The following is a 25,798-nucleotide window of genomic DNA, read 5'->3' as shown; positions in this document are numbered from 1 at the left end:
CTACAGAGCTGAGATATTCTTCTAAAAATCTTTGTTTGTGTTCAGCAGAACACAAAGTCATACACATCTGGAATGGCATGAGGATGAGTAAATGAGAGAATTTTCATTTTGGGTGAACTATGCCTTTAAAGGCATAGTTAAATGAAACTTGTCATTCAAACCCATATGACTTACTTTCTTATGTGAAACACAAAAGGAGATTAGCCAGTATGTTAGTCTCAGTCACCATTCACTTTTATTGCATCTTTTTCCATACAATGAAAGTAAATGGTGACTGAAGCAAACATTTTGCATAACTTCTACTTTTGTGTTCCACACAAGAAAGTCATATGGGTTTGGAACAACATGAAATTAAATTATGACAGAATATTCATTTTTGGGTGAACCCTCCCTTTAACCACCCTTTCAAATACACCACACTACACAACCAAATGTAACCTTTTTGCAAAAAGGATTAATGAGAATCAGTCAAGCACTTACATTCTTTGCTCAGACACTGTTTGGGCCATCAGTTCATATATCTGAGCTCCGTTTTCTGACATGGAAATCACAAAGAATGACCTGTTGTCTGTTGAAATACAGGAAATCTTCAATTACACAGAACCAGTATTGGACACGCCTTCATATTTTTATTATTACTGTATTACACATTTTAGAATAATCAAAAAGTTGAAATTACACATTTGGAAGAATAGAATTATGCAATGCCTAAAAACAAATAAAAGTCAGGAAGCGTACATGGGAGAGAGTGTATGTTTGAGAAAGAGAAGACAGAAGGTCACCTGTGGCTACTGAGCGCACAAGCACAGTGCTGAGATTGATGATGGGACTGAATATGTGTTTGGTGTCAGCAGTTCCTGCTAGGTTCTTACAGTGACACCTGAGAATAAGACGTTCGTCCTGTTTCTGCAGCAGCACCAGTATGTCTTCTAGTAGTAACGTGTACAGCTCTGACAGACACACACACACACAAACAAACAGAGACAGCGTTATCACTATCACAACAGAGCTCTTGATTAATGCCATTGCCAATATATAAATGTCATTGCATTACATGAAATATCAAACCAAGTGGCATTACTCTGAACGAAAGACAGCAAAACATTTAAACAAAACAAGTTTTTTAGGTTATATATTATAAAACAACAGATATACTGTTAAAATAAAGACGCTTTGGACACGTTCTGGTTGTCAATCGTAGTCAAACACGTCCACAGTGAATGCGATGAACAAAACCTGTGGTTACTTTGCTAGGACAGCTGTGTGAACTTGAGGGGAACTGACTTCATATTGTAGATTCACACAAAATGACCTTGTAACAGTTGGTTAAACGTAATTGCAAAGAAACAGAGCACCCACAGACGTAGTTGATCACATTAACTATGGACATGTTCCGCTAAGATTCAGAAACAGACAGCCTCCAAATACTTCTTTTCCTGAATTTTGAACAAACTTTGTATGTGAAACGTTTTGCTTGGAAAGTGTGCTCGCTTTTTAATGACACTTGGTATAATGCTATATCTAATGCAATGAAATGTACACACTTTAAAGTGTCTAAATACTTCATGGAATCACTAAGTCTGAAAGCAGGAGCATACCAATGGTTTTGTCTTTGTTAACTTTCCAGGACAAAGGACCCTCATGAACCATCTTCCGCTTAGTGAGATCCAGGTTCTAAATGTGACAAGGACTAATTAATTTAATGGACCACAAATGACCAATTACACAAATAAGACATAGAAATACAGTACTTAAAATCCCAGTTGTGTGTAAACCTAGTAATGTTCCTAGGCAAATCAATTGATTAGGACTAACCTTGAACTCTGAGATCATGGGGTTCTCGCTCTGCTTTAAAGAAGAAAGGTCCAGTCGTCTCTGGTAGTCCTCCAATCTCTACAAGAGATAAACAAGAGAGATTAATCCTGCAGAATCTATTAACATTCAACGCCTCACTGCCCTCTCGCATCATCTTAGGATACTTGGCCAAGAAAACTTTATAGCTTTAAAGGTGATTTAAAGATCTGTGTTTTTTTCTCATATTTTTAAAAATACTTTCTCCTATCTCAGTATAATACCCAGAGACAACTATAAGTGAACCATTTGTAGGCTGATTTCCCCGAAAAGTATAAACACTGTGGTTCTGTGGAGCTTAAACTTTGCTTTGTTTGCTTGAGTGGCCTGACATAGCAACATCGACTCAATGGCAGATGGGTGGATTGTTTAGGAAATCTGCCTGACAAAACCAACATACTAATCTACTATTTAAACGTATTATTATTATTCATCCGATTCTTTTTCTGAGATTAACATTTCTGACTGTAACTCCTCCTAGAGATTTCAAGCTACATGCACCAACTTTGCACAGACTTTCAGACTATTCTGACTTAGTGTGCTGTATCTTTTCTAACTGATCAGACTTTCGGTTTTCACACAGCGGACAAACAAAATCAGAAAAATCCCATAGACTTTTCATTTTTTAGATAAAATGGGCCAAGGGAATGCTCGTTAATTTAAACTTCAACTATCAAGAATTCAATTCACGATTTAAATCTCTCTCTCTCTCTCTCAATTATCTATCTATCTATCTATCTATCTATCACAAACTTTCAGGCCAGGCTTTGTCAAGCCGAGATCAAATTTTGTCTCACAAACTCTATAGTTATTTCTGCAATTCTTTAGTCATATTAGATCTTGGAATTTGGCTTGGATGTTCACAGGTAGACTTACTGGCTGTATTCAACCACTTCTTAATTTTCTTATAAATCATCTCCAGCAATTTACAGAAAGTTTGGTCATCCCTAATTCTACTCTAATAGCAGTTTGTGAAATCTGGGCTGATGTAAGAGCACTCACAGAGGTTTTACAACTTTAAGACAGGTACGGACAATCATTACGTTTTGGTATTCCAGTGCAACCTTCCTTGAAGCTGACCCGAGGCTCTAAAGTCTGCCTACCTTGGGCTGACTGCTGAGCAGGCAGAGAGTGGCGGCTCAATCCAGTTGGGCTGCATACCTGTTTATTCTCGGACTCCTTCACAGACTGGTTAACGTGGTTCAGAATTTTTCGACAGCAGTCGGCTGCTCTTCTTACTTTGTCTTTCTCCTCTGAGTCATCTGCTCATAAGGACGCACATAAATGAAAAGACATAATGTAAGAAACTCTTTAAAGAGAACAGTTCACACAAAAATCTTTCATGACTTACCCTCATGTCGTTTCAAATCTGAATGACTTATTTTTTTCTGTGGAACACAAGAGGAGCAATTTTGAAAAATGTTGATGCTCCTCTTTTTGGGTGTCAGTACTGAACATCTCCTTTAGTGTTTCAAGGAAAAAAGTAATATGGGTTTGTAACGACATGAAGGTGAATAAACGATGACAGAATTTTAATTTATTTTAGTAAAATATCTCTTTAAGAACATCCTGGCCAGCCAAGTGCCCTCTATTTCCTCTCTGCATCTAGAACCCGCCTGTGGAGAGCAGGGCGGGACCGAGCGGTGACTGGGCAGAGCAAGGCCGAGAAGATAAGTGGTAAAGGAGTTCCACCTGTGTGCCACACCGGTCTCGCGTTCCAGTGAGGGACGGCGGGAGTATTTAAGGAGAGGAGACGGTGGCAGACGAGAGAGAGAGACACACGGAGCTGTGTGTGAGTGTTCGGCGTGTCTGCGGGTAAGCAGCATGTGAAGTTGTTTTATGTTATGATTTAGGCCTGAATCGTTACAACGCCGCTGAAACTATTGGCAAGATCAGATGAATATGAGAGTCACCTTCTTCTTAATCACTGGCTGTACTTCACATTTATTGCCATTCTCTGACAATGCCAAAAAGCCAAAATCAAACAGATCTGCTCAGAAAGTGTCCAGTGCCCCCTTCAGAGCATTCCTGAATAATAATCAGTATTTAAGAGCCGGCATAGCTCTAATTTACTAATGGTTTGTGTCCAGTCTGAGCTCGTTCTTTGAAAAGCCGACACAATCACGCAGCTGGTCATGGCTGAATGAATCTGCCAGAGGGACAAGAGTCTTCTAGCTGCTCAATTTTGCTTTGTTTCATAACATAAAAAGCTATCTGAAATTTAAAATGTAACATTTAAGAGTACAATTTTAGAGTACAGTTTTTTAGAAAAATGTGTAACATATATTCATTCGTGTCATTCACATATAAATTCTGGCACCATCCATTGAAAAGTCCATATCAGATGACCACTAATAGGTCTGGGTGCATGAAGGATGGAGGTGAATACCTGTGTATTTGGCAATGTTGTCCATCAGTAAAGGGTATTTGGTGAACCTCTGCATCTCTGCGGGGATGATGTCTTTTAGCTGTAATCTCCGACACCGTCGATTGCTTTCAGCCTCCTGCAGATGGTGAAGAAATGAAAACCGAAGACAACAATTCATGCAAATCCACAACAAAATCCTCCCTAATTTATTCCAGATTTCTTTTTTTATCAAGAGTCTCCAACATCATGAATAATACTGGTATGACTAATGTCTTCAATGGTGAGTAATAAATAAAAAATAAAAAAACATCTCTGAAAATCTGTAAATTATTTGCCAAGATACCATAATTTCAGTAGTCAATATACATTTCAAGATTCTCAATACCAATTTTGATACTACAGCTGTGGGGGAAAATGTAATGTATTAATGTAACCGAGAACAAAGATGGGTGTTTGGACCAAGCATTGGTACTGTAGAAAGACTGATATTGTTACAGTATTTACATTTCAGTATTGGCTTGGTACTGAAGTACCGGTACTTTTAACATCCCTGAAGTAAACAAACTCTTTCCTCACCGATAAACATCTTCCACTTACTATTTATCTGTTTTCATCATTAAAATACTTATAGTAATGGTGCTGCTTTCTCTGATATACAATCCAACAGCATGAACAGTAAATGAACCCATTTAACAATGTTATTACTATATCTTTGTTATAGTGTTTATCCCCCAGTTTTCTCAATAGAGAGATTAGTGCAGTAAATTTCAGAAAATGCAGTTTATGCATTGTTGAGAGGTAGTTTAATCTGACTTGCTCTCATCTTCTCTTCACTCCATTCCACAACATGATAAAAACAGCACAGAGGCAAACACATGCTACCGCACACTTACACGACTGCAAACAATTAGATCTGCCTTAGGTGAATAGACTCTTATCTTCAATCCTACAGTTTATCATACAAATACAGCTGCAATCAAACAAAATCTCTTGGCTTGCATGTTCTCTATGTTGTTTGGCTGCAAGGCAACACTGACACTATTAACAATTCAGAGATTATTGTATCTAGATAAAGCATCAACACTGTGTCAACAATGCAAACATTCTATTTGTTGTTAGACGAGCAAATTAGAATTTGTAAAATAATAATAAATAATTACGGCTGTCAACATTAAAGCGTTAACTAGTGCAATTAATTAAATATGTTTAGCGCTGTTATTTTTTTAAAGGCGTTATCTCCAAATAAGTCACAAGCGGAGCACCTGTTTATCAGTAGATAAAGACATTTCTTTTTTAAATAAATCCACCTCTATCCTCCGTCATTATATAGATATGCAAATATATTCTGCTTTGAGTGTGATCCACAAAAACTTGTCAAACCTAATCATTACATATAGGCCAATTATTAGTTTTCTTTCTTTAAAAAGACACTGGAAGCATTAACTATGAAAAAAGAACATGATTAATTGTAATTCATTGTTAAATATTTAAGACAGCCCTAAAAATAATACTGTGGAATAAGCAAAAGTATGTCTGGAATGCTCCCAACATAGTCTCTTTTAAGTGATCTGCAGAAAGATAAAACCAGGCAGCTCTCCACAGTTTAGCGGCTGGTGGGGAGTTCAGTCGACCCACCTGCATGAAGGTGGTGAAACGCTGGTCCTTCTTCTGCCGGGATTTGATGAGCTCCAGGGCGAAGGGCTGGTTACTGCAGAAAGTGCTCACCGCTTGCTTGATCTGCTCTTCTTCTGAACCACTGAACTAGAAAAACACAAGCAAGGGAGATCAGCATCACACTGCGGGGAGGCAGGCAGAAGAAGTCTGAGTCCACAGGGTGGACAGGTGCTACTCTTGCCACCCAGGAGTTCTATCATGTACTAACTGTCCATCAATGCCCACAGAATGTGAGTTAAACATGTGCCCTTACCCAAGACAGTAAATCGTCTCCAATCTGGTCAATAACTGACGACTCCTTCTTGCAGATCACAGTCATATGATCTGATATCCTCACTATAATTTTAAAATATGATTAGATAAGATGAATATTTTTATCAAGAGGATATTCCCACACTTTCTGACACATGACCATGACTTGTGATTACTGGATAAAGATTTTTAAAAATCATTTTTAAAGAAATTACAAAAACCTTTAATATTTTAGAGCTGAACATATCAAGATTTTTTATTTTTATTTCTCCAGGTCTGGAAATCACAATTTAAATATTTCTGGGTTTTCTATGATTATGGGAGCCCTGTAAATAACTTTGCTCAAATTGCAGAGATGACGTGTGGCTTACTGTGCAGTTGAATGATTTCCTCCAGGTTGGTGAAGATGTTTTTGATGTCAGCAGGGGACAGTATGTTGTCTCGGGTGAGTTTTTGGTAGAACACACTGTCTAGGACCTTCAGCATGCGCACATGAGCTCGTTCCGTGTAGAACAGCTCTGAAAGCATTGTTGAGATTGAGGGTTACTTCAATATGTATACTACTGCTTAAAGTCTGATCTCACTGTTGGCTCGTAATCAAAATCAGTTTGGAGTGAGTCTCAAAAAGATAACTTCTAACAGAATGCATAGTGTACACTGAATCAAAAGATCTAAAGTGCAACTGGATGAAAGTAGTGAAAAGAAAACAAGGTCATACCATTAATGACTTCTTGTCTCTTGATCTCGTGGGGTGTCAGGCCTGCTAGAACATCACGCCCGACCAGCTGCTGCCAGTTAGGAGGACCTACATCGGAGTAAACATCACTGCCCTGATCATCTTCACTCTGCAGCTCCTCAAACCTGTGGAGATGATTAACCCCTTTCAATAATATCTATACACAAAAATAATAATAATATTTGCAAATGTGCAAAGCCTGTCCTAATATGGGATTTTTGGGAGGGCATTTTGATCTTTAGGCTGGGCAAGTGGTTGTCTCTTTTTCGGATCGGAGGAGGGTTTCAGAAGTTTTGCCACTGGATAAGAAAAATGTACTTAATTCAAATAGAAAACAAGTTTATTTTTCTTAACCCACTAGCAAATAGTTGTTTCTTGCTTTAAGCATAAAACTTCCCTGAAAGCTAGACTTAAAGTCTATCCTATGTCATTTTGCTTCTCTAGTTAATAGGGGTGTATCGTTGCACGATAAATTGCGGTTCAAAAATGTGATGATGTGCATTGTGGAGATGGATTTTTTATGATTTTAGCATCTGTTCTGTCCAATACACGCGACGTCCTGAGCCTATGTAATGCAGGCATACAAATGGAAACCGATTCATTGGACACAAGGAGCTCTAAAATACGATTGCACACTAGCAGGCACAGGTGTTGTATGATGAGTTTATGGCTGAATCTGCGGAAACTGAAACCAGGAGCGGGAGAGAGATGTGCCTTTTCAGCGCAAGGGATCGAATGTCCACTTGAAGTGCGAGAATGATCTACTCTGACTGCGCAAGAGAAAATTTTAGTTTACAGAGGTTTAATGATCATACTAATCATATTAATAATGTTATTAGCAATATTAATCTACTGTATATAATGCTCAATATTATGTATAATATTTATATGGGGGAATCTAATCCTAATGTCAATTCTCATGTCTCATTTTATTTAATTAGTAAATAATTATTAAAAGTATAATCATGCACTTCCATTAAATACTGTATGCATTTTTGAAAATAATATTTAGTTGTAATCAGAGACAATATTATATAAAAAAAAATGATTTTAATTTAAAATATTTAAAATGTAATCAGTGACAGTGTGTAAGCAGCATATGTATCTAACATAATTCTGTATTTTTAGTAAGCAGAATTATTAGCTAATATTTCCATTTGGTGCCACAATTGCCCTCTTCTGGGATGTTTTTAGTCCCAATACATCTCTGATGGATCATTTAGCACTTTTAAGAACAGTATTTTTAGCTACATTTTAAAGGAAAGGAACTGTTCTGCATATGTCTTTAAAGTCAAATAAAATAAAAAGAAATTAAATCTTAACTTTTCTTGATTTAGGCTTAGTTTGAAAAATCGTGAACCACACTGGGAGTACAGTATAGCAAACCGAATTGTGAGATGAGTGAACTGTTACACCCCTACTAGGTAATGTATCTTGTTTTAAGAAAGTTTAGATATTTTAACTGGAAAATAAGACAAAAATACTAAATAAGAAAAATGTTTTTTTTTTTTTTTTTTTTGCAGTGTATGTAGCTCAACGGAATATGTGAGTTGGTGCAGTGTGCAGTTAAAATAGTGACGGTGTGATTGACAGCAGTCAGTGGCCAATAGCCAGTACCTTCTTATCAGTTTAGGTGTGCCCACATCAAGGAGTCTGTAAAACAGTACATATTTGCTCATTTCACTGACACTTAGTGCACACTTAGATTAGCAGCTAAATCAAAGCTGGTATTAAGTAAGGTTTGTGAGCAGTGTTTTATTACAGTACATACATGCAAACAGAAGCGGAGTTGTACAAGTGCTTTCCTTGCCGAAATGCATATGCTTTGGATGCTGGTAAGCTGGTGTCCCCACCATGCTTCTAAACTAACTTAACCAACAATAAACACTGCTGGTCAACCAGCTTCACCTGTTAAGTTCTGTTGGTCAAATGGCAAGACCAGCCACAAATGATCATAAACATGTCTGGACCAGCATGGAAATGCTTGTTTAAATCGCTTGTCTTTGAAGATTTGAAGTCCATGTTAGTAATCAGACTAAAATTATAAAGTTACAAAAAAGGAATTTTTTGATACATGAAAGTGAACTCTTCAAGTATGCACCTGTCTCCATCTCTGTCTTCATCCATCTGGTCCATGTTGTATGGGATGTAGTCACAGGATGGGTAAATGATGTCCAGCACATCTCCAGACTGCAGCCCATCGCTCAGTCGGGAAACCACTGCAGATGGGCTCATCCCTGAGGACAAAGAAGACCTAGTCACAGCCTCAAACTACAGAAAAACTACTAATACACTGCACCATGTGCAAAAAATCCAAATGCTTGAATTCAGGATTTTATGAGATACAAGTGGGAAAGGTGACAATGGCAATGCTTATTTCCTCTACTTCCAATCCTAGCTTGTAAATTTGAGTGGTTTCGTAAATTACCATGGCTTCAGCCAGCAGGTTCATAAAAAGAAGAGCTTGACAAAGAGAATAACAATCTCTCAGATAAGTGAGACAGTGAGCTGAGTTAGAAGATGCAGCACTTACTAAACTCTGTCTCCCTCCCAGAGGGGTCTGACAATGAGCTGTAGGGCATGCTGTATGGTGGTGAGGCGGTGAATCCTGGGCTCTGTATAAAGTCCGAACCCTCAATTGTCTGACTGCCCCGCAGAGGTCCACCCTCTGTTGGCTCTGACCCGCCCAATGCTGGCTGAGACATCTGCTTCTGAGGCCTCTGCTTGACATTATCCCCTGCCCTCCCAGCTGCTCAAACATATCACATGCACGCACGCACGCACACACACACACACAAACATACACCAAACAAGAGGAAGGACAGTAGAAATCAGGGCAAGTCTTCTGGATTTGGAAATTTCTTGGAAATGCAAGCTTAGGAACATTTAGCATTACTTCTACATTTGACTGCAGAATGCTGATATTGGGACAACAATCTATTAAATATTCATTTTTATTCCAAGTTATATCAACACTCACCATGCATCAAATAATTGTAAAAATTGGCTTTAAATAATACAGTTTGGGGAAATTTGGTCGATAACTTTAGTAATTGCAAATACATGGCTATAGGAACATAACACATGGCTTAAAATGACAGTTCAAGGGGGCGTTCACACAGGAAACATTCTTGCATTCTCTCTGCACTGTTTTTTAATTCTTGGGTCTATTGTGGCGATTGCATCTCTATTTTTTAGCATCTCATGTAGAGTTGCATTTTAAGGATGTAGTGTCAAGTTTAAGTAGTTAAATATTCAAATAACTTGCCTTGAAACCCCTGTGTTTTTTTCCATTCTGTTGCGCTCTGTGTTGCTGTTTTTGAACACAAGAACACGTCTTGTGTTTACATCACCTAATAAATGGGAAGCCTGATCCTCACTGTTGCTATTTTTATCTGACGCAAGTGATGTAAGTGAAACAAATCAAAACATTTTTGGCTTGCATGTTTTCACAATGTCCAGTGAAAAAATATGTCTATAAATGGCTTCAATAACTAAAGGTTGTAAAACACTTCCTTAGACTTACCTGGTACTGATTCAACACGACTAGGCCACCGTGGAGGCACTCGAATGGGGAAGCGAGGCTTTTTCAGCTTCTCCTCTCCATCCTTCTCTGGTTTGCAACTTTTCTGTTCAGGCAGGATAAACAACAATGCTCAGGGTAACAGCTTTGTCATAGACTGAGAAGACTCCATTTCATAACCTAGTGAGCTGCCTATGGAAGCAGCATTTAAGGCATCATAGGTTCCAAAAGTTCCAAAAGGAAGGTAACTTAAATATGCTGTTTCTTTTGCTTCATGCCAAATATTAAGGCAGCATCACATGTATCCTTCACGAGGAAGGCATTTCTTAGAATGTATTGTGACAAGCTCAGTGAGAAAATAAATCCAAGATAGCGGGCAAAGCGTGAAAAATGTTGGTTGCAGAAAGCCATACATTTATGTGTCATAAAACACTGTTTAGTATAATTGAAAATTGATTATTTTACCCAATATTTATGTACGGTGTTCCAAATCAGTCACTTTTAATGTTTCTTTTCTATTAGAAAGCTAAGGCAGTTGCCTATCTAGGTAGTAAGAAAGCAAAGCAGCTTACTAGGTTTTGGAATAGAGAAAATGTGTTTGAAATTAGAAAATATAAGGGGGCAGAAAAGGGTGTGAACATATACCCTCAGTTTGGAAGGAAGGAAATTAATTCGGACTCGTTTGGACTCCAGGTTTCGTTGCTCTTTTACCCGAACTCCCAGATGCTTCATGTACGTGAGAATCACATACTGCATGGTGGTGCTGGAAGAGACAAAACTCAGTTTCAGGAGTGGATTAAAAAAATATTCTCTCCCTGGATATTCTACGTATGTGGATAAGCTCAGTAACTGGAACACAGAAGCGAGCAACTAATTATTTAATTTCCTTCTTCAGAAGTTCAAGGAATGTGTCTAATGACTTTATTTTCACCAAATCAGCTGGCTTATTTTGTGCTAGACTGGGATGCTTGTTGATTTAAATGTGAATAGATGTAGGCAAATTTAAAAAAGAATGTTACAAACTTGGAAAAACTCATTTTCAACAAGTTTGTTCGCTAACATAGTCTAACAAATAGGTTTTAATCCAAGAATTAGGTAAAATATGTCAAATTAAGACATTTTCCTTGCACATGCAAGCAACAGTTGGCTGCAGACACTCAAGCGATGCATTAACATTTACATTTAGTCATATAGCAGACACTTTTATCCAAAACGACTTACAAATAAGGAGCAATAGCAAGCAGTTTGTCATACAAAAGTCAGCAATATCTGCAGTACCATACTCTCAAAGTTCTCAAAAGTGGCTGTAGTAGTATTGAAGTATAGAAGCTACCATAGAAGAAAGAGACCAAATATATGGACCTTCTGCAGTGGCTTAATCAAGCAAGCTGGGAGGCAGGCCAACAAGGCATTATAGTAGTCCAGTCTGGAGATGGCCAGAGCTTGGACTAGGAGCTGTGCAGCATATTCAGACAGGAAAGGTCTGATTTTCCTGATGTTGTAAATGTGAATCTGCAAGCCCGGGCATTTGATGAGATTTGGGCAGTTAAGTTAAGCTGGTCATCTACCACCAATCCCAGGTTGCATGCAGATGATTTTGGCCGCAATCACTGGTCTAGAGTCAACTTTTCCCTTCTTACTAGTAATTAAGGTTTGGACTTGTGGTGGGGAAACTGATCCTAAACCACCAGTTACGATCAGCAACATCCCTGAGCGGCAATCTAAATTCCCTATCGATACCTATATTAATATACACATTATGCCAGAGGCCAGGGGGAGGCTAAGCCTTCGCCAGCCTTCCACACACTCCACCTATGAGGGTTATGTTGTGCCTGTTGAGCGCTACTTGCTCCATGTGGCCGAATCCATCTGATCCACATGACTTATTGTACCTTCTGCCATATGTCACAAAACTCACATGCATTCAAGTTCCCCATCTATCTCCCCACATATGTGCTGTACATTTATAAATCATACCAGCTTGTGGTGTTGCCATATGGCCTCTCAAATATGTTTGCCTACATTATAGTAAATGAGGACTAGGAAATGCATGAAGATTAGAAATCTCATTAAGTCACTATGTTCTGCAGCATCTCGCATTTGTATCAAGTGTCAACATGCTGGCACCCCAGGCTGAAAATTTACAAACAAATCCAACGCAACGTCTTTACGCATGATCAAATAACCCTCTTTCCTAATGCCTTTATTGCTGATCATTATGGATAAGATTTGCCAGAGGAAAACATGAAAGAGAAAGAAATTTCTCACCTTTTTTCTTCTTCCGTAGGTTGTGAAGTCAACCTGAAAGACAGACACACGTGTAAGAGGAAGGGTATACGTTTGATACTGAGTGATTACAGACCTTATGAAATGGCTTGATGAGCGCAGAGGTCTTTTCTGTGTTGATGTTCTTTTCCTAATCTTTCCATAAAAACAATTTAAACAACTTTACAGCAAATAATACACAAGTTTTAATGGATGAATTTATGAACAGTAAGTTCTTTTATAAAATGATAGCTTCACATTTCTGCCTATAAACCCATTTGTAGGTTAATTTTCTCAAAAACGGCACTGTAAAAATTGTATAACATTGACTCAACCAATGGCGTGAGCTGGGGCAGGACATTCACATTCCAGAGCATTTCATTGGACGAAAAGTGATTTGTGCACTATCAGCCATCAAAATTTTTTGGTCCAACTTACCGGAAAAGACTGTACATTTTTATTGCACATGTGTGCCAAAAGCTAGATTTGTAAACTTTTATAAGAACAGTGGTATATAGATGACCTCAGAGCTAACAGACATGGACTAAAAGCCACAAAAAGTCGGATTTCATATGGTCTTTGTGTAAGACTTACAGGATATCATCTATCTTAGAGAGGATGTTTTCTGCACATGATTTCTCTTTCTCCAGATCCAGCTGTTCAGAGTCCAGACGAGACAGCTCTACCTCAGCCAGAGTCAAGCCCATACTGCGCTTCTGCCTGTAATAGAGGATACAATGTTGTTATACAGACGTTATTGTGAATAAACTGCAATCTGAATAAGAAAAACTGTACAGTACAGGTTAGTTGTAATGGATGACATCTTGGACACCATTTAAACCTGGCATTAACGTGTTTTGGCCAATCCAATCCCAAATAGACAGTACTAGATACAGGTGTACACAGGATCCGATCCAATCCAATCTGATCACTCAAACCACATTCAGAGGCTGTCTAAAATGCATGGGACCACATTGCATTTACAATGTAAATGCTAATGTGTCTTGCACCACCAGCTACAGCACTAAAACAAGAGTTTTAAACTTTAGCAGCTATTTATGGCTTTTAAAGAAAACAACCGTCTGATCGGAAAAAACTGGAAAAGCCAAAACATAGTCATGCACAAAACTTCACACATCATCTTCAGAATCGCTGATATCAACATGTAGTGATCATGTGGAGCACGCTCACTAGAGGTGTGAATCTTCACTGGCCTCATGATTTTTTTTTATCAATACACACACTCAGTATTAAGTAGTATTAAATTATTAATTTTAAATGAATCAATCCCTAGCCTATAACTATAACCACAACTATCAGTTGCTGGCCCAGGATGGCTACATGAGATATCTTCTATGAGAGTGCAGATGTCAACTTCTCCTTTCCACGCCACAGCTGATCGTAAAGAGACACAAAAAGTGGGATTGATACTTAAGAAATCAATCAAGCATCTTGTATGTGCACTGTTCCGACAAGCAAGAGACCGGCAATGAGTAACAGCCAAAGAAATAGAGAATGCAAGAGAAGAACAAATATGAGCATTTCACTCAGAACATCTCTTTGTGGTTTTGTGATTAAAATTGAAGTTTATTTAGCACTTTTTTTGTAAAACACTGATATGAAATCATGAAATTATTGACCCTCCCGTCGAAATCCGATGACTCCCCATGAAATTCAATCACAGGTGGTCATAGGAGACATATTTGAGACACATATTTCCAACAGATGTAAACAGTGATCTGTCTTGCTTTACCAAATCCAGGTGTAAATAGGGCCTATTTCTTACCGGAAGTCCTCTAAGTGTCTCTGTACATCAGGGAGAAGCGTTTCCTGCATTGTCTGTATATATTGCCTGTGTAATTCCTCGGGAATCAGGTCTGGTCTTCGCCGCTCTGACAACAAATACACAAAAATCAGCCAAAGTCAAACACACACACACTCACACACGCAGGAACAAACCCTGTTTTGATCACAGAAGAACAACTTGCATGAACAGAAATGGCAATTGGCCTTTCACAGTGAGTACACATCATTAAATGTGGCTTTTTCAAGTGATGTCAACATGACACATGGGGCAAAATGACCAGTGCTTTAGAGGCTAAATCCATAATTATGTCGACACGACAGTCAACGTGAATGTTAAACAGGATTTGTGCTTTCAAATGATTATGAGTTTCCCACCAAGGGCTGAGAAATTATTATGCGCTTGGAAGTTTTACAATCTACAAACACACATCAAAAACAAACCTGTTAAACTAAAACTGCAAACACTGCAGGGAGGGAATAAGTAGATTGCAGCTATTAAAATTATACTTGGAAACTGAACATGCTTACCGAGCTCAGAGGAAATAGATTCAGGCACAGCTACTTTCAAATTCTGTCAAACAGAAATAATAGCTTTAATTAAAATGGGAAAAGTGGGTTTGAATTAAAAAAAATAAAATAAAAATAAAAATAAAATAAAATGTAAACACTGAAAATGTCGATAACACCATACAATTATGTTCTATATTCTGTTACATTTACATTAGTTAATGCATTAAATACCATGAACTAACAAATAAATTAATTGTATAATCAATTATGAATCTTATGAATTACAAATTAATTATTGGTTAATGTTAATTTTTACCCATACTTTTGTTCATTGTTAATTCATATTAACTACTGGGTTAAATAATAATATATATAACCTTATTGTAAATTCTCAAGGTTACAAAACAGAAGAGCATTGGGAAAACAATTATTAAAGAGTTCCAAGTAAACTACCCGTCCATCTGGTACAAAGAGAACAAAGTTTGCTGCAGGGAAGACTTGCAACCACACACAAACACATTCACGCTGAGTTTGAGAACAACAATATGTGATGACCGTGGGGGTAAAAGGTTGCCAGCGAGTGTTTTAACTTCCTGCCCCTGAGGCTCCTGGGAGAGGAGTAACCCTTCACACATCACAGGACAAAAGGTAGCGTTGATCTGGGTGGATCCAGGTTTTTGCTCCAACTTGCCCACAGACTAAATGACACTGAGGCAGCGTAGACAATGACGGGTTTAAACGAGTAGAAATGAGGTGTGAAAATGAGCTGCACTTACTGCCCCGCGGTCTATGAAGAACGTTAAGAAGTCCATGAAGATGCGACGAGTTTCTTTTGAGTTTGTCTGCTTGTAGAGGTTGGCATAAAGGTAGCAGAGCTGTGGAAGGAAGTGAGATTCAGAGAGTTAAACTGATGAGTCTACAATATATTTGTTTTTGTTCTGCCAAAAAGAACGGACATGGTTAATCAAAAAGAGTCTTTTTTTGTGAATCAGACAGCACTGGTGCGCTACATGTTTGTTGTTGCGTGCTGAAAAAACAATGCAATAGAAAGTCACTGAATTGCGGTTCAGGAAACACTGGCAAGGAATCAAAAAGTGTAATTAAAAGGATAGTTCACCCAAAAAATTTAATTCTCTCATCATTTACTCACCCTCATAGCATCCCAGATGTATGTGACTTACTTTCTTCTGCAGAACACAAACAAAGATTTCAAGAAGAATATCTTAGCTCTGTAGGTCCATACAGTGCAAGTGAATGGTGACCAGAACTTTCAAGCTCCAAAAGTCACATAAAGGCAGCATAAAAGTAATCCATACAACAACAGTGGTTAAATCTATATCTAATTTAAGTCCTTTTTTACTCTAAATCTCCACTTTTACATTCTGAAAGTGAAAGTGGAGATTTATAGAATCCAAAAAAGGATTGAAATGTTGATCCGTTTCTCACCCAAAGTGATTGCATCGCTTCAGAAGACATGGATTAAGCCACTGGAGTCATATGGATTACTTTTATGCTGCCTTTATGTGCTTTCTGGAGCTTCAAATTTCTGGCCACTATTCACTTGCATTGTGAGGATCTACAGACCAGAGATATTCTTCTAAAAATCTTTGTTTGTGATCAGCAGAGGAAAATGTGTATAAGTTATACACATCTGGAATGGCATGAGGGTGAGTAAATGATGAGAGAATTTTCATTTTGGGTGAACCATTCCTTTAAGTAATGCCTCCTCAACAGATGAAACCTGATGGTCAATGGTCAAATTTTAATTGAATTAATTACATGATCAGCTGACTGAATAATCGAGTTAATTGCAAACTTAATGGTTTCAAATGTAGTTTAAAACTTTGAAAAATGCATCTGAAGACTGCATTTTGCTATGCTATGTCCAGCTGCCAGTACAGCTTCCTGTACAGTTAGTTGCCTGTACAACTGGAGTTGCAATGCCTGCTCCCTGCTGACTTTGACTTGCAAAATATGAAGGTAATACTTCAAGCTTGAATTGCTCAGTTAGGAGGAAAATTCCTTATTACGGAATTTACCTACAGTCAGGGGGCATGATTAATTGCATTTTTTTTATAATTAACTGCACTGAATTAATGCGTTAAACTGACTGGTTTAGCTAAAATACTTTAGTTAAACCCAGTTTTACATTCACAGAAAACTGTCAGTAAGCTATTCATAGGTTGACTTCCTGAAAAGTGTGGGTTTGGGGCAGGACTACCTGTACTAATCTGTCTAGAGAGGAATTGGCTAGTTTTTCCAAACAATTGCCAAAGTGAGATGGGGCGGAAGGGGTGGTAAGATTGTTGGGGAAACCTGTTTGTCATTATTTTTGCAATTCCGTTTGGTGTCACTAGTGGAGCAGAAATTACAATCTTCACTTTTAAATTGTAACAAATGTTCATTTTTGTCACAAAAAATAAGTGGTGGGTGCTGCAACTCACCAGAGGTGCAGGGTCAAACTGGGAGATCACATGATGCAGGAAGGCTGCAAGATGAGCAGGGCGAGTCTTGAGCAGTTCGATACTCTGGAAGCAGCTGCACTGGCCATTCACCTGGGACACATCAGATCAGGTTAAAGAGGTGGATGACCAAGAGCAAGGTCTCTGCACTGAGCAATGGGAAGAAACTCAGAATACCTGCTCCTGCTCTGTATCAAAGTCGTCATCTTCAGGGTGGATGATTAGGTGGGAGGAGGGGCTGCCTACGGTAGACTGGAAGCGAGAATCCTGCAAGAAGGAATAGAGAAAGTGTCAAATGTGCTGATATGAGATCATGCGGTATGGTCAAACAAAAGGAACACGGTTCTCACTAGAGGTCAGCCGATATGGGTTTTTAAATGGCTGATGCCGATCCTGATATTTATAGAATAAGATGACTGATGGCCAGATATAAAGCCAGTACCAATACAAATAAAATTAAATTCTGAAATTAATTTTAATGAAATGTTCGTTATCCTTTCTGCAGTGCGAAGGCAAAACACAGCAACTACACATTTTGTCAAAATTGAGTTATGACTGAAATCGGGCCTCTTAGACATTCTCCCCCTCATTTTTAGTGTCGGAGTAGTTACTGCCTTTTGCCTCTGAAAGGGCAGTTTTGATAAGGACTTTAAAACTGACAAGAGAGCAAAATACCACTTGTGTCCAGCCAAGCGGGCATAGTTCTATAAGATGAAGTTACTGTTTACAAACAAACAATTTGCCCAGCCACTTCCGGGTTCTTTTGGTGGCCCAAAAAAGAACGCTGTCTATGGACACTTCTCTCAAATTGTGCTGAAACCGCCCAAAAAGTGCTGTTTGTGGGGGTGGAACACCCTGTTTTCCACAGATTATTGGACATTAGGGCTTTTTCAAATTTCCACCAGATCGTTGCATCAGGAAAAACTCAGGATTTTACATAAATGATGATATTTTATGGGTCACTGTCATTCTTATCACGTCTGTTCTATTAGAAACAACTGACCCGCAGCAGCGGTTGGTGGATATGAACTTTTTTACGGAATAAATCATGCAAACTCCTATTGCAAACGGCTGTTATTAATTTCCAAAGTGCTGTCGCTGTGACAGATATGAGGTCAAATATAATCTAATGATGATCTTATATGACCAAGACCACCAAATAAGATGTAACGGGAGGAACGGGACCCAGCGGATGGACTACTGTTTGTGAAAGGATAAGTGAATAAAAATGTCATACTACTAAAATGATGTCTTTGCATTTATTTTGAATGCAGTAGATAATATTGTTCTATCGAAAATGGCTGCTATTAAGTTTTAATATGGGATAGGATCACATTGAACTAAAAAATTATTATTTATTGTATGTGGGTTAATAATTTAAGCAGTTAAAGGTGCACTCAGTAATTTTAATCCAATACACTTTTTGTCAAATTCTGCAAATATCTCCTCAGTCTGCTAGATGTCCATTCTGTGGGTGGGCTGAAAAAAAATCTAGCACTTGTACACAGCCCTGGCTCTGTAAATGGGACAAAAACAAAGTGGATCAGACCAATCCACACAACACTTCTCCAGCCAATCAGCAACAGGGGCGTGCACAGGATGGGGGGGTGGGGGCAGAGCGAGAGGAACATTCATTAGAAGAGCGACGGCAAATCAGGCTGATGCGAACTTTCTAAAATTCAAGGAGGACAAATGGCTGAGAAACAGACCAAGAGAAAAAGGTAGACGAATATAAACTAAAAAAGAAGGATTATGATAAGTCGAGGGCTAGGAGCCAAGTCAACATCGGCGAGGCTTTTCAGCGGTGGAGAGACCTCCGAGAGGTAAAAGGCTTGAAGACGGATACAGAAGTTGCTCTTTTTCTTCTCGATAGGTGGGTAACATACATTTTTCTATGTTTCACAGAACCCATAGTATTTGCTAAACATTGAGCATAAAAACATTTGTGATGTTAGATTTAGTAGCAGGAGAGATGTGAGTGTCTGGAGCTGGTGTGCGTAAAACCGTCTCGCGTGGATGAATTTGGGGGGCGGAGCTTCCGAAGGAGCACGGAAGGGAGGGGTGTGTTTGTTTTGGCAGTTGAGTTCGAATATCAACAGTGTTTCTCAGGAATCGCTGAGTGCACCTTTAAGACACATATTGTTTTAATTTCTAAGTACACAAATTCTTAGGCTTTAGAAGTGTTAAACGTGTAAGGAAGTGTATTCATCAACCTGTTACATGTCCGACATAATCACACAGGCTCACTGAAGCAAGTTTAAACTTGTTTTGCCGATAATTCAGAAAAGAACCCACATAATTTCTTCACTGTAAACCATAGATATTCCTTTATAATAACATTATTAACATTAACAGACATTATTACATTCTATAAAGCTTTCCACCATTGAAATCTGCTGTTCAAAAGAACCTGGAAGCACGGTTTCCTGCGGTGTGACGTCAGAGTAATTTCATCTATTAGAAATGTCAAAATGGCCAAATATCAGCTGATTAAGTGGCCTGGGCAAAATGTTAGCTTATCACAACTTCTCACCAGGTCAGAGCCATTCTCGGCCTCAGGAGAGGGGCAGGAGTTGAGACTGTCTCTGGGGGTGCTCTTTGGACTGGAACAGTTGGAGTCTCTTTGGCTGTCTGGAGAAGCTGGGTAGAACCGCCGCTGGACCTGCACAGCCCAAACCATAAACACAATTATCCCTTGTGTTGTGTTTGTTTGTGATAACTTTTGTGTTCCCGGTCAAAAATGAGATTGTTAATAAATCTCTCATATTGCATATATTATCCCAAGATATTGCATTAGATCTTTTTGTCAACTTATTTTTAAGTAATTATGACAGGTTTTGCACTTAAAAATATATAATTTTTATTGACTGAAGGACTCATTGAACTGAGCTTATACCAGGCTAGTAGGGGGCACTCCCTGCAAAAAAATAAAATAAATAAATAATAATAATTAAAAAATAATAATAATAATGTCATAAATTAATTTCCCCATGAACTGCACTGCATATAGCTGGTCCTATCAATTCTTAAATAATGCTTTTTAATTTGCTGACAAATAAGAACTGTTTTGTTCTCATAATTTGCAAATTTATTATCATAATTATATTCAGAGTTGGTAAAACAAAGATGAGATAGAAATATGTGTTATATATCGTTGGAAAGGTCTCAATTAGTAAAATGCAATGATGTGCTCATCTAAAGGATTGGGATGCTCCTGAACACTTAATCTTTCTGTATTTTGTAGTCTAATCAATTCATTTCCAATGGCCGGTCACTTCAGACCGGGAACACCACAGGTGTAACAAAGTGAAATAAAACCAATAAAATTTTATGAAAATGATCTAAAAAAGATTTGTAGCATGCTCAGTTGCTCTGTGTGAACAATGTCATGGGATTTTATTCCCACTGGATGAAATAAACTACAGTTTTCAACAAAAAAAAACAAAAAAAAAGTTAATCGTTCAGTTTTGATCGGAACACACTATTAGGTTTAATTATACACCACACTGAAGTTAGGAACAAGGGCTATGAGAGCTCTGCCTGCTTCACACAAAGAGTGGACTTCAGGGGTGGGGTTTACAATTTCCATGGCCCCAAGCAACCGTCCAGTCAGGGGCCCCTTTTCAGTGCACAACTGGGGGAAATTACGTGATTTTATATCATAATTTTAAAATCGTATCTTACAGATTTTGTAGCTAATTACTTTAAAAATGTTTAATAAAAAAAAAAAGATAATGAATGCATGTTTTCCACAGTTTTTCCACTAAATGAACAGAAGGAAGAATGGTATTTAATTTATAATACAATAAATATAATTTACATGCACCAATAAAAAAAAATAAAAAAAAAAAAAAAAGCTATATTTATCTACAAACAGTATATTTAAAAAAATGTTTTTTGTAAAAGATCAGGGAGTGAAAAAACTCCATTCACATTTTGGAACCCAGATGTTCAGTATTGTTCAGTAAAGCTTATTATTTTAATATGATACTGAATTATTATTATTTAGAGGATTTGTTTTATACAGTAGTAATATATTTCTGTCCTACTGACTTCACCTTCACCTGGAGTTTATTTTAATAGTTCACTGTAGTGTCAGTTTGTATTTCACAGTTTACAATCTTCCTTGTTACAAATTTGGTGAAACACTGTCACCTCCAACCTTTCTGTGATACTGTGTTGCATGTTTAGATATGCGTTAGGGATGTAAATGGTTAAACGGTTAACCAATTGACCAGCATTAACAATCTGTTAGACTAATACTATCGGTTAAAAATGTATAAATAAAGAAATAACAGAGAGGTAATTTGATTGGATAATCACGTTGGGCATGTTATGTACACATGAGGGCGTTGTTAACAAGTAAACCACTGTCTTCCTCTCAGTCTTATAGACAAGGAAATATGAAGTGTGCGGTGTGCTGTGGGACCATTTCATCCATGAAGATGACCTGTTTTAATGCAAATAGGAGTATTTGCATCTTTCATTTGTATAATAACTTGAAGTGGGTTCAGATGTTTGGAGTTGCATGAATGGGTGAACCTGGAGTACTTTGCCTTTAAAATGCAAGAGAATCGTTCCAAGATGGCTGAAAACAGTGTCAATGCGTGAAAACACCGTCACCCCTTGAGTGTTTTGCTCAGTTTTCTGACTGGGGCCCCCCAGACGTCCGGGACCCCATGCAATTGCGTGGTGGTTAACCCCGCTACTGGTGGAATTGGCGATACTCATAAGTGCCAATGTTTAGCTGTTTAACGGTTTAACCTTCAAGAATGGAAAGACTGAAGGCTGCACTCACAGATGCCACTGAACTTCCACTCCAGAAACCTTCAGGGCTGAAGTCTCCCTTAAAATGATCCTCATCAACCCAGCGGCTTCCCTCAATGTTTTTGAGATATAGACCCTCCTAGAACAGATTTAATAGTCAGTAAATGTGTCCATATAAATTCAAAACATTTTGATCGGAATCCTATTTTCGAAACTAGCCTCTCCTAACTAGTGGTTGAATTACACTGATCAGCCAAACATTAAAACCACCTGCCTAATATTGTGTAGGTCCCCCTCGTGCCGCCAAAACTGCTCTGACCCGTCAAAGCATGGACTCCACAAGACCTCTGAAGGTGTCCTGTGGTATCTGGCACCAAGATGTTAGCAGCAGATCCTTTAAGCCCTGTAAGTTGCGAGGTGGGGCCTCCATGGATCTGACTTGGTCCAGCACATCCCATAGATGCTCAATCCGATTGAGATCTGGGTAGGGTTGCACCAGCTGTGCGTAGGTTCTCATGTAAGTTGGGACGTAAAGTTCACACTAGGGGCTTAGTAACTACAAGTTATTTTGTAACTAAGTCAGTGATTAATTTGGTTGCACCACCTGTTCTTAAGGCAAGACTTAACTAGTAGGTCATAAGCTCTCCGTAAAGTAATGCGTAGTTGCATAGTATGACGTTTACCCGTATTTATCCAATAAGGAGCCTTCAAATTTGTACACAGAAGTGTTAAAAAGCCATCAGCTTCAATTTGATCTAGTTACGGTTGATGTTCAAACCTTGTTTGCTTATGTAACTGTCAGCTGTAATAAATTGGCCTGGGTAGCTCAGTGGTAAAATACACTGGCTACCACCCCTGAAGTTCGCTAGCTCACTAGTTCGAATCCCAGGGTGTGCTGAGTGACTCCAGCCAGGTCTCCTAAGCAACCAAATTGGCCCGGTTGCAAGGGAGGGTAGAGTCACATGGGGTAAACTCCTCATGGTCGCTATAATGTAGTTCGATCTCGGTGGGGTGTGTGGTGAGTTGAGCGTGGTTGCTGCGGTGGATGGCGCGAAGCAACGCGCTCAACAAGCCATGTGATAAGATGCGCGGTTTGACGGTTCTCAGATGCGGAGGCAACTGGGATTCGTCCTCCACCACCTGGACTGAGGCGAATCACTATGTGACCATGAGGACTTAAAAGGACATTGGGAATTGGGCATTCCAAAAAAAAAAAATAATAATAATAATAATACTAATACAACAGGCTGGAGAATTAGACATTTATTCATTTTAATATCCTATATATATTTTGAATGTGTTGAAACTTGACACCGGGCGTTTCATGCTGAAGAGCTGTTTAAAAGTTTTTTTTTTTTCTCTCTCGTAAATGTAAACGAGTGTAAATGCCAACACCATCATATATGTCGAAAGGATTGATGCCTGTCAGCCAAAACATGAGCTCATTGATCATTAAATGAGTCTGTTTTTTTATTCCAACCGTTACTCCTGGTCAGAGGCTGCCATAAATATTTAGTGTATACGTAGGGTTACGTCCTACCTAAGTTTAATGGTGCAACGTTTAGTAGTGCGTAAATTGTGACTTAGTGCCCATTTACGCCAAAACTAGGCTAAGTTGTAACGTACGTATAGCTGGTGCATCCAGAGCCTGTGGAATTTGGAGGCCAAGTCAACACCTTGAACACTTTGTCATGTTCCTCAAACCATTCCTGAACAATTTTTACAGTGTGGCAGGGCGCATTATCCTGCTGAAAGAAGCCACTGCCATCAGGGAATACCGTTGCCATGAAGGGGTGTACGTGGTCTGCATCCACATGAATGCCAGGCCCAAGGTTTCCCAGTAGAACATTGCCCAGAACATCACACTGTCTCAGCCGGCCTGCCTTCTTCCCATATGGCATCCTGCTGCTATTTCTTCCCCAGATAAATGATGCACATGCACCCGGCCTTCCACTTAATCTAAAAGAAAATGTGATTCATCAGACCAGGCCATTCCATTGCTACATGGTCCAGTTCCGACGCTCACATGCCCAGACGAGCTAGCCTTCACTCCCCGCTCGCAGCAGTGAGCCTTGGGTGTCCATGTCCCTGTCGCCGGTTCACCGGGGACAGCTTTTGGTAGGTACTAACTACTGCATACTGGGAACACCCCACAAGACCTGCCATTTTGAAGATGCTCTGATCCAGTCGTCTAGCCATCACACTTTGTCCCTTGTCAAAGTCATCCTTACGCTTGCCCATTTTTCCTGCTTCCAACACATGAAATTCAAGAACTGACAGTTCACTTGATGCCTAATATATCCCACCCCTTGACAGGTGCCATTGTAATGAGATATTAAATGTTATTCACTTCACCTGTCAGTAGTTTTAATGTTGTGGCTGATCAGTGTATATAGGCAATACCGTTTAATCGGATGATATTTGGTATATTTACATTCTAAACTTTTCTGTTTGGTCGATAAGTCTCGCAAGCCAGACTTCTGATGGCATTCAATCTGGTGCATATTGTTGCTTATTCCAGTAGTACTACCTACTGGTAAATTTGATTCTCTGTTTTTATTATAAAATGCAATTCGCAGTGTGCACAGGCTTACTGGAGTACTATATGGTATGGCTTCCTTTTATATGTTAGCAATTTCTTAATGTGTGAACTAATTACTGTAATGGGAGGACTAAACAAAGACAAATAAGCTGCCATCCACTATATAAAACACAAATTTTGTTTACCAATTTATTATTATTATTTTAAGTTCTTTAATAAACTATTAGTAAAAAAGTAATGCATAAACATGAAGTGAAATAAATGGGATTAAAACTAATTTTGTAAACCATCATTCAAATACATTATATCATATATACTGTATATCATAAGCATATACAGCAGACAAGCAAGTCTATAGATATCGGCATCAGCTATTGATAAACCCATATTGTTCGACCACTACTGCTGACAGTGTGTTAAGGTTGCTTTTGATGTGAATATCACTACAATGGGTCAGAAATTTCATACATGTGTAGCCCTGTTGATCTGGCCCTGCTGCTGTGGAATGTGCTTCTTGGCATCCTGGATAACCCGTAGTGGTTTGGGTGTCGGAGCTTTGCAATATTTATCCTTCGGTCCCTAAAAGCAAAACAGATAAGGACAGAATCTGAGTCTGCTAGCGAGACTCTGAATGACAGCTCTTACTACTAACTGACTTACTTTTTTCTGTGGAACACCAAAAAAGATGTTAGGCAGAATGACCTCAGTCACCATTCATCTTCAATGTAAGTAAACAAGATGTAATCACAGTGAATGGTGACTGAGACTAATGAACTGCCTAACCTCTCCTGTTGTGTTCCATGAAAGAAACAAAGTCATACAGGTATGGAACAACATTGAATTTGAGTAAATGATGACAGAATTTTAAAACTATCCCTTTACGACTACCTTCTCACTTATCAGCCATACTAGAGCAGTAAATTACCTCACAACAGGAAAAGCCTCATTCTTATCAACTTGAGTCATACTGACAACAACAACAGCTCTACAAAACGAACACTTTACTGACAGAGTGACTCTGTGAAATTAGAAGTACCGCATG

The 25,798-nt window shown here is 38.6% G+C and overlaps 1 protein-coding gene across 4 annotated transcripts in view; it reads right to left on the bottom strand.

Annotated features, from left to right (window-relative positions):
- Positions 1-25,798, bottom strand: part of LOC127421977 (rho guanine nucleotide exchange factor 12-like) — a 101,071-nt gene that overhangs the window by 13,749 nt on the left and 61,524 nt on the right. For 3 of the 4 annotated variants that reach the window (XM_051665245.1, XM_051665248.1, XM_051665246.1), the window contains 25 exons: positions 25,225-25,335; positions 22,246-22,353; positions 19,981-20,109; positions 17,625-17,714; positions 17,430-17,540; positions 15,762-15,860; positions 15,004-15,046; positions 14,456-14,561; positions 13,264-13,389; positions 12,673-12,705; positions 11,050-11,167; positions 10,408-10,510; positions 9,415-9,630; positions 8,983-9,118; positions 8,499-8,534; positions 6,864-7,006; positions 6,517-6,663; positions 6,147-6,229; positions 5,855-5,980; positions 4,241-4,355; positions 3,013-3,113; positions 1,816-1,893; positions 1,599-1,674; positions 783-950; positions 481-568 (listed from right to left, as the gene is read on the bottom strand). In XM_051665245.1, coding sequence (XP_051521205.1) covers positions 481-568; positions 783-950; positions 1,599-1,674; positions 1,816-1,893; positions 3,013-3,113; positions 4,241-4,355; positions 5,855-5,980; positions 6,147-6,229; positions 6,517-6,663; positions 6,864-7,006; positions 8,499-8,534; positions 8,983-9,118; positions 9,415-9,630; positions 10,408-10,510; positions 11,050-11,167; positions 12,673-12,705; positions 13,264-13,389; positions 14,456-14,561; positions 15,004-15,046; positions 15,762-15,860; positions 17,430-17,540; positions 17,625-17,714; positions 19,981-20,109; positions 22,246-22,353; positions 25,225-25,335 — 2,690 coding nt within the window. The remainder of the gene's footprint in view (positions 1-480; positions 569-782; positions 951-1,598; positions 1,675-1,815; positions 1,894-3,012; positions 3,114-4,240; positions 4,356-5,854; positions 5,981-6,146; positions 6,230-6,516; positions 6,664-6,863; positions 7,007-8,498; positions 8,535-8,982; positions 9,119-9,414; positions 9,631-10,407; positions 10,511-11,049; positions 11,168-12,672; positions 12,706-13,263; positions 13,390-14,455; positions 14,562-15,003; positions 15,047-15,761; positions 15,861-17,429; positions 17,541-17,624; positions 17,715-19,980; positions 20,110-22,245; positions 22,354-25,224; positions 25,336-25,798) is intronic. The other variant, XM_051665247.1, reaches the window with a different exon arrangement.

The sequence above is a fragment of the Myxocyprinus asiaticus genome, chromosome 31, assembly GCF_019703515.2.
Source record: "Myxocyprinus asiaticus isolate MX2 ecotype Aquarium Trade chromosome 31, UBuf_Myxa_2, whole genome shotgun sequence".
NCBI classification, from domain to species: domain Eukaryota; kingdom Metazoa; phylum Chordata; class Actinopteri; order Cypriniformes; family Catostomidae; genus Myxocyprinus; species Myxocyprinus asiaticus.
The sequence above is the reverse complement of the archived record's forward strand: the minus strand, read 5'-3'. Positions and strand labels throughout refer to the sequence as shown.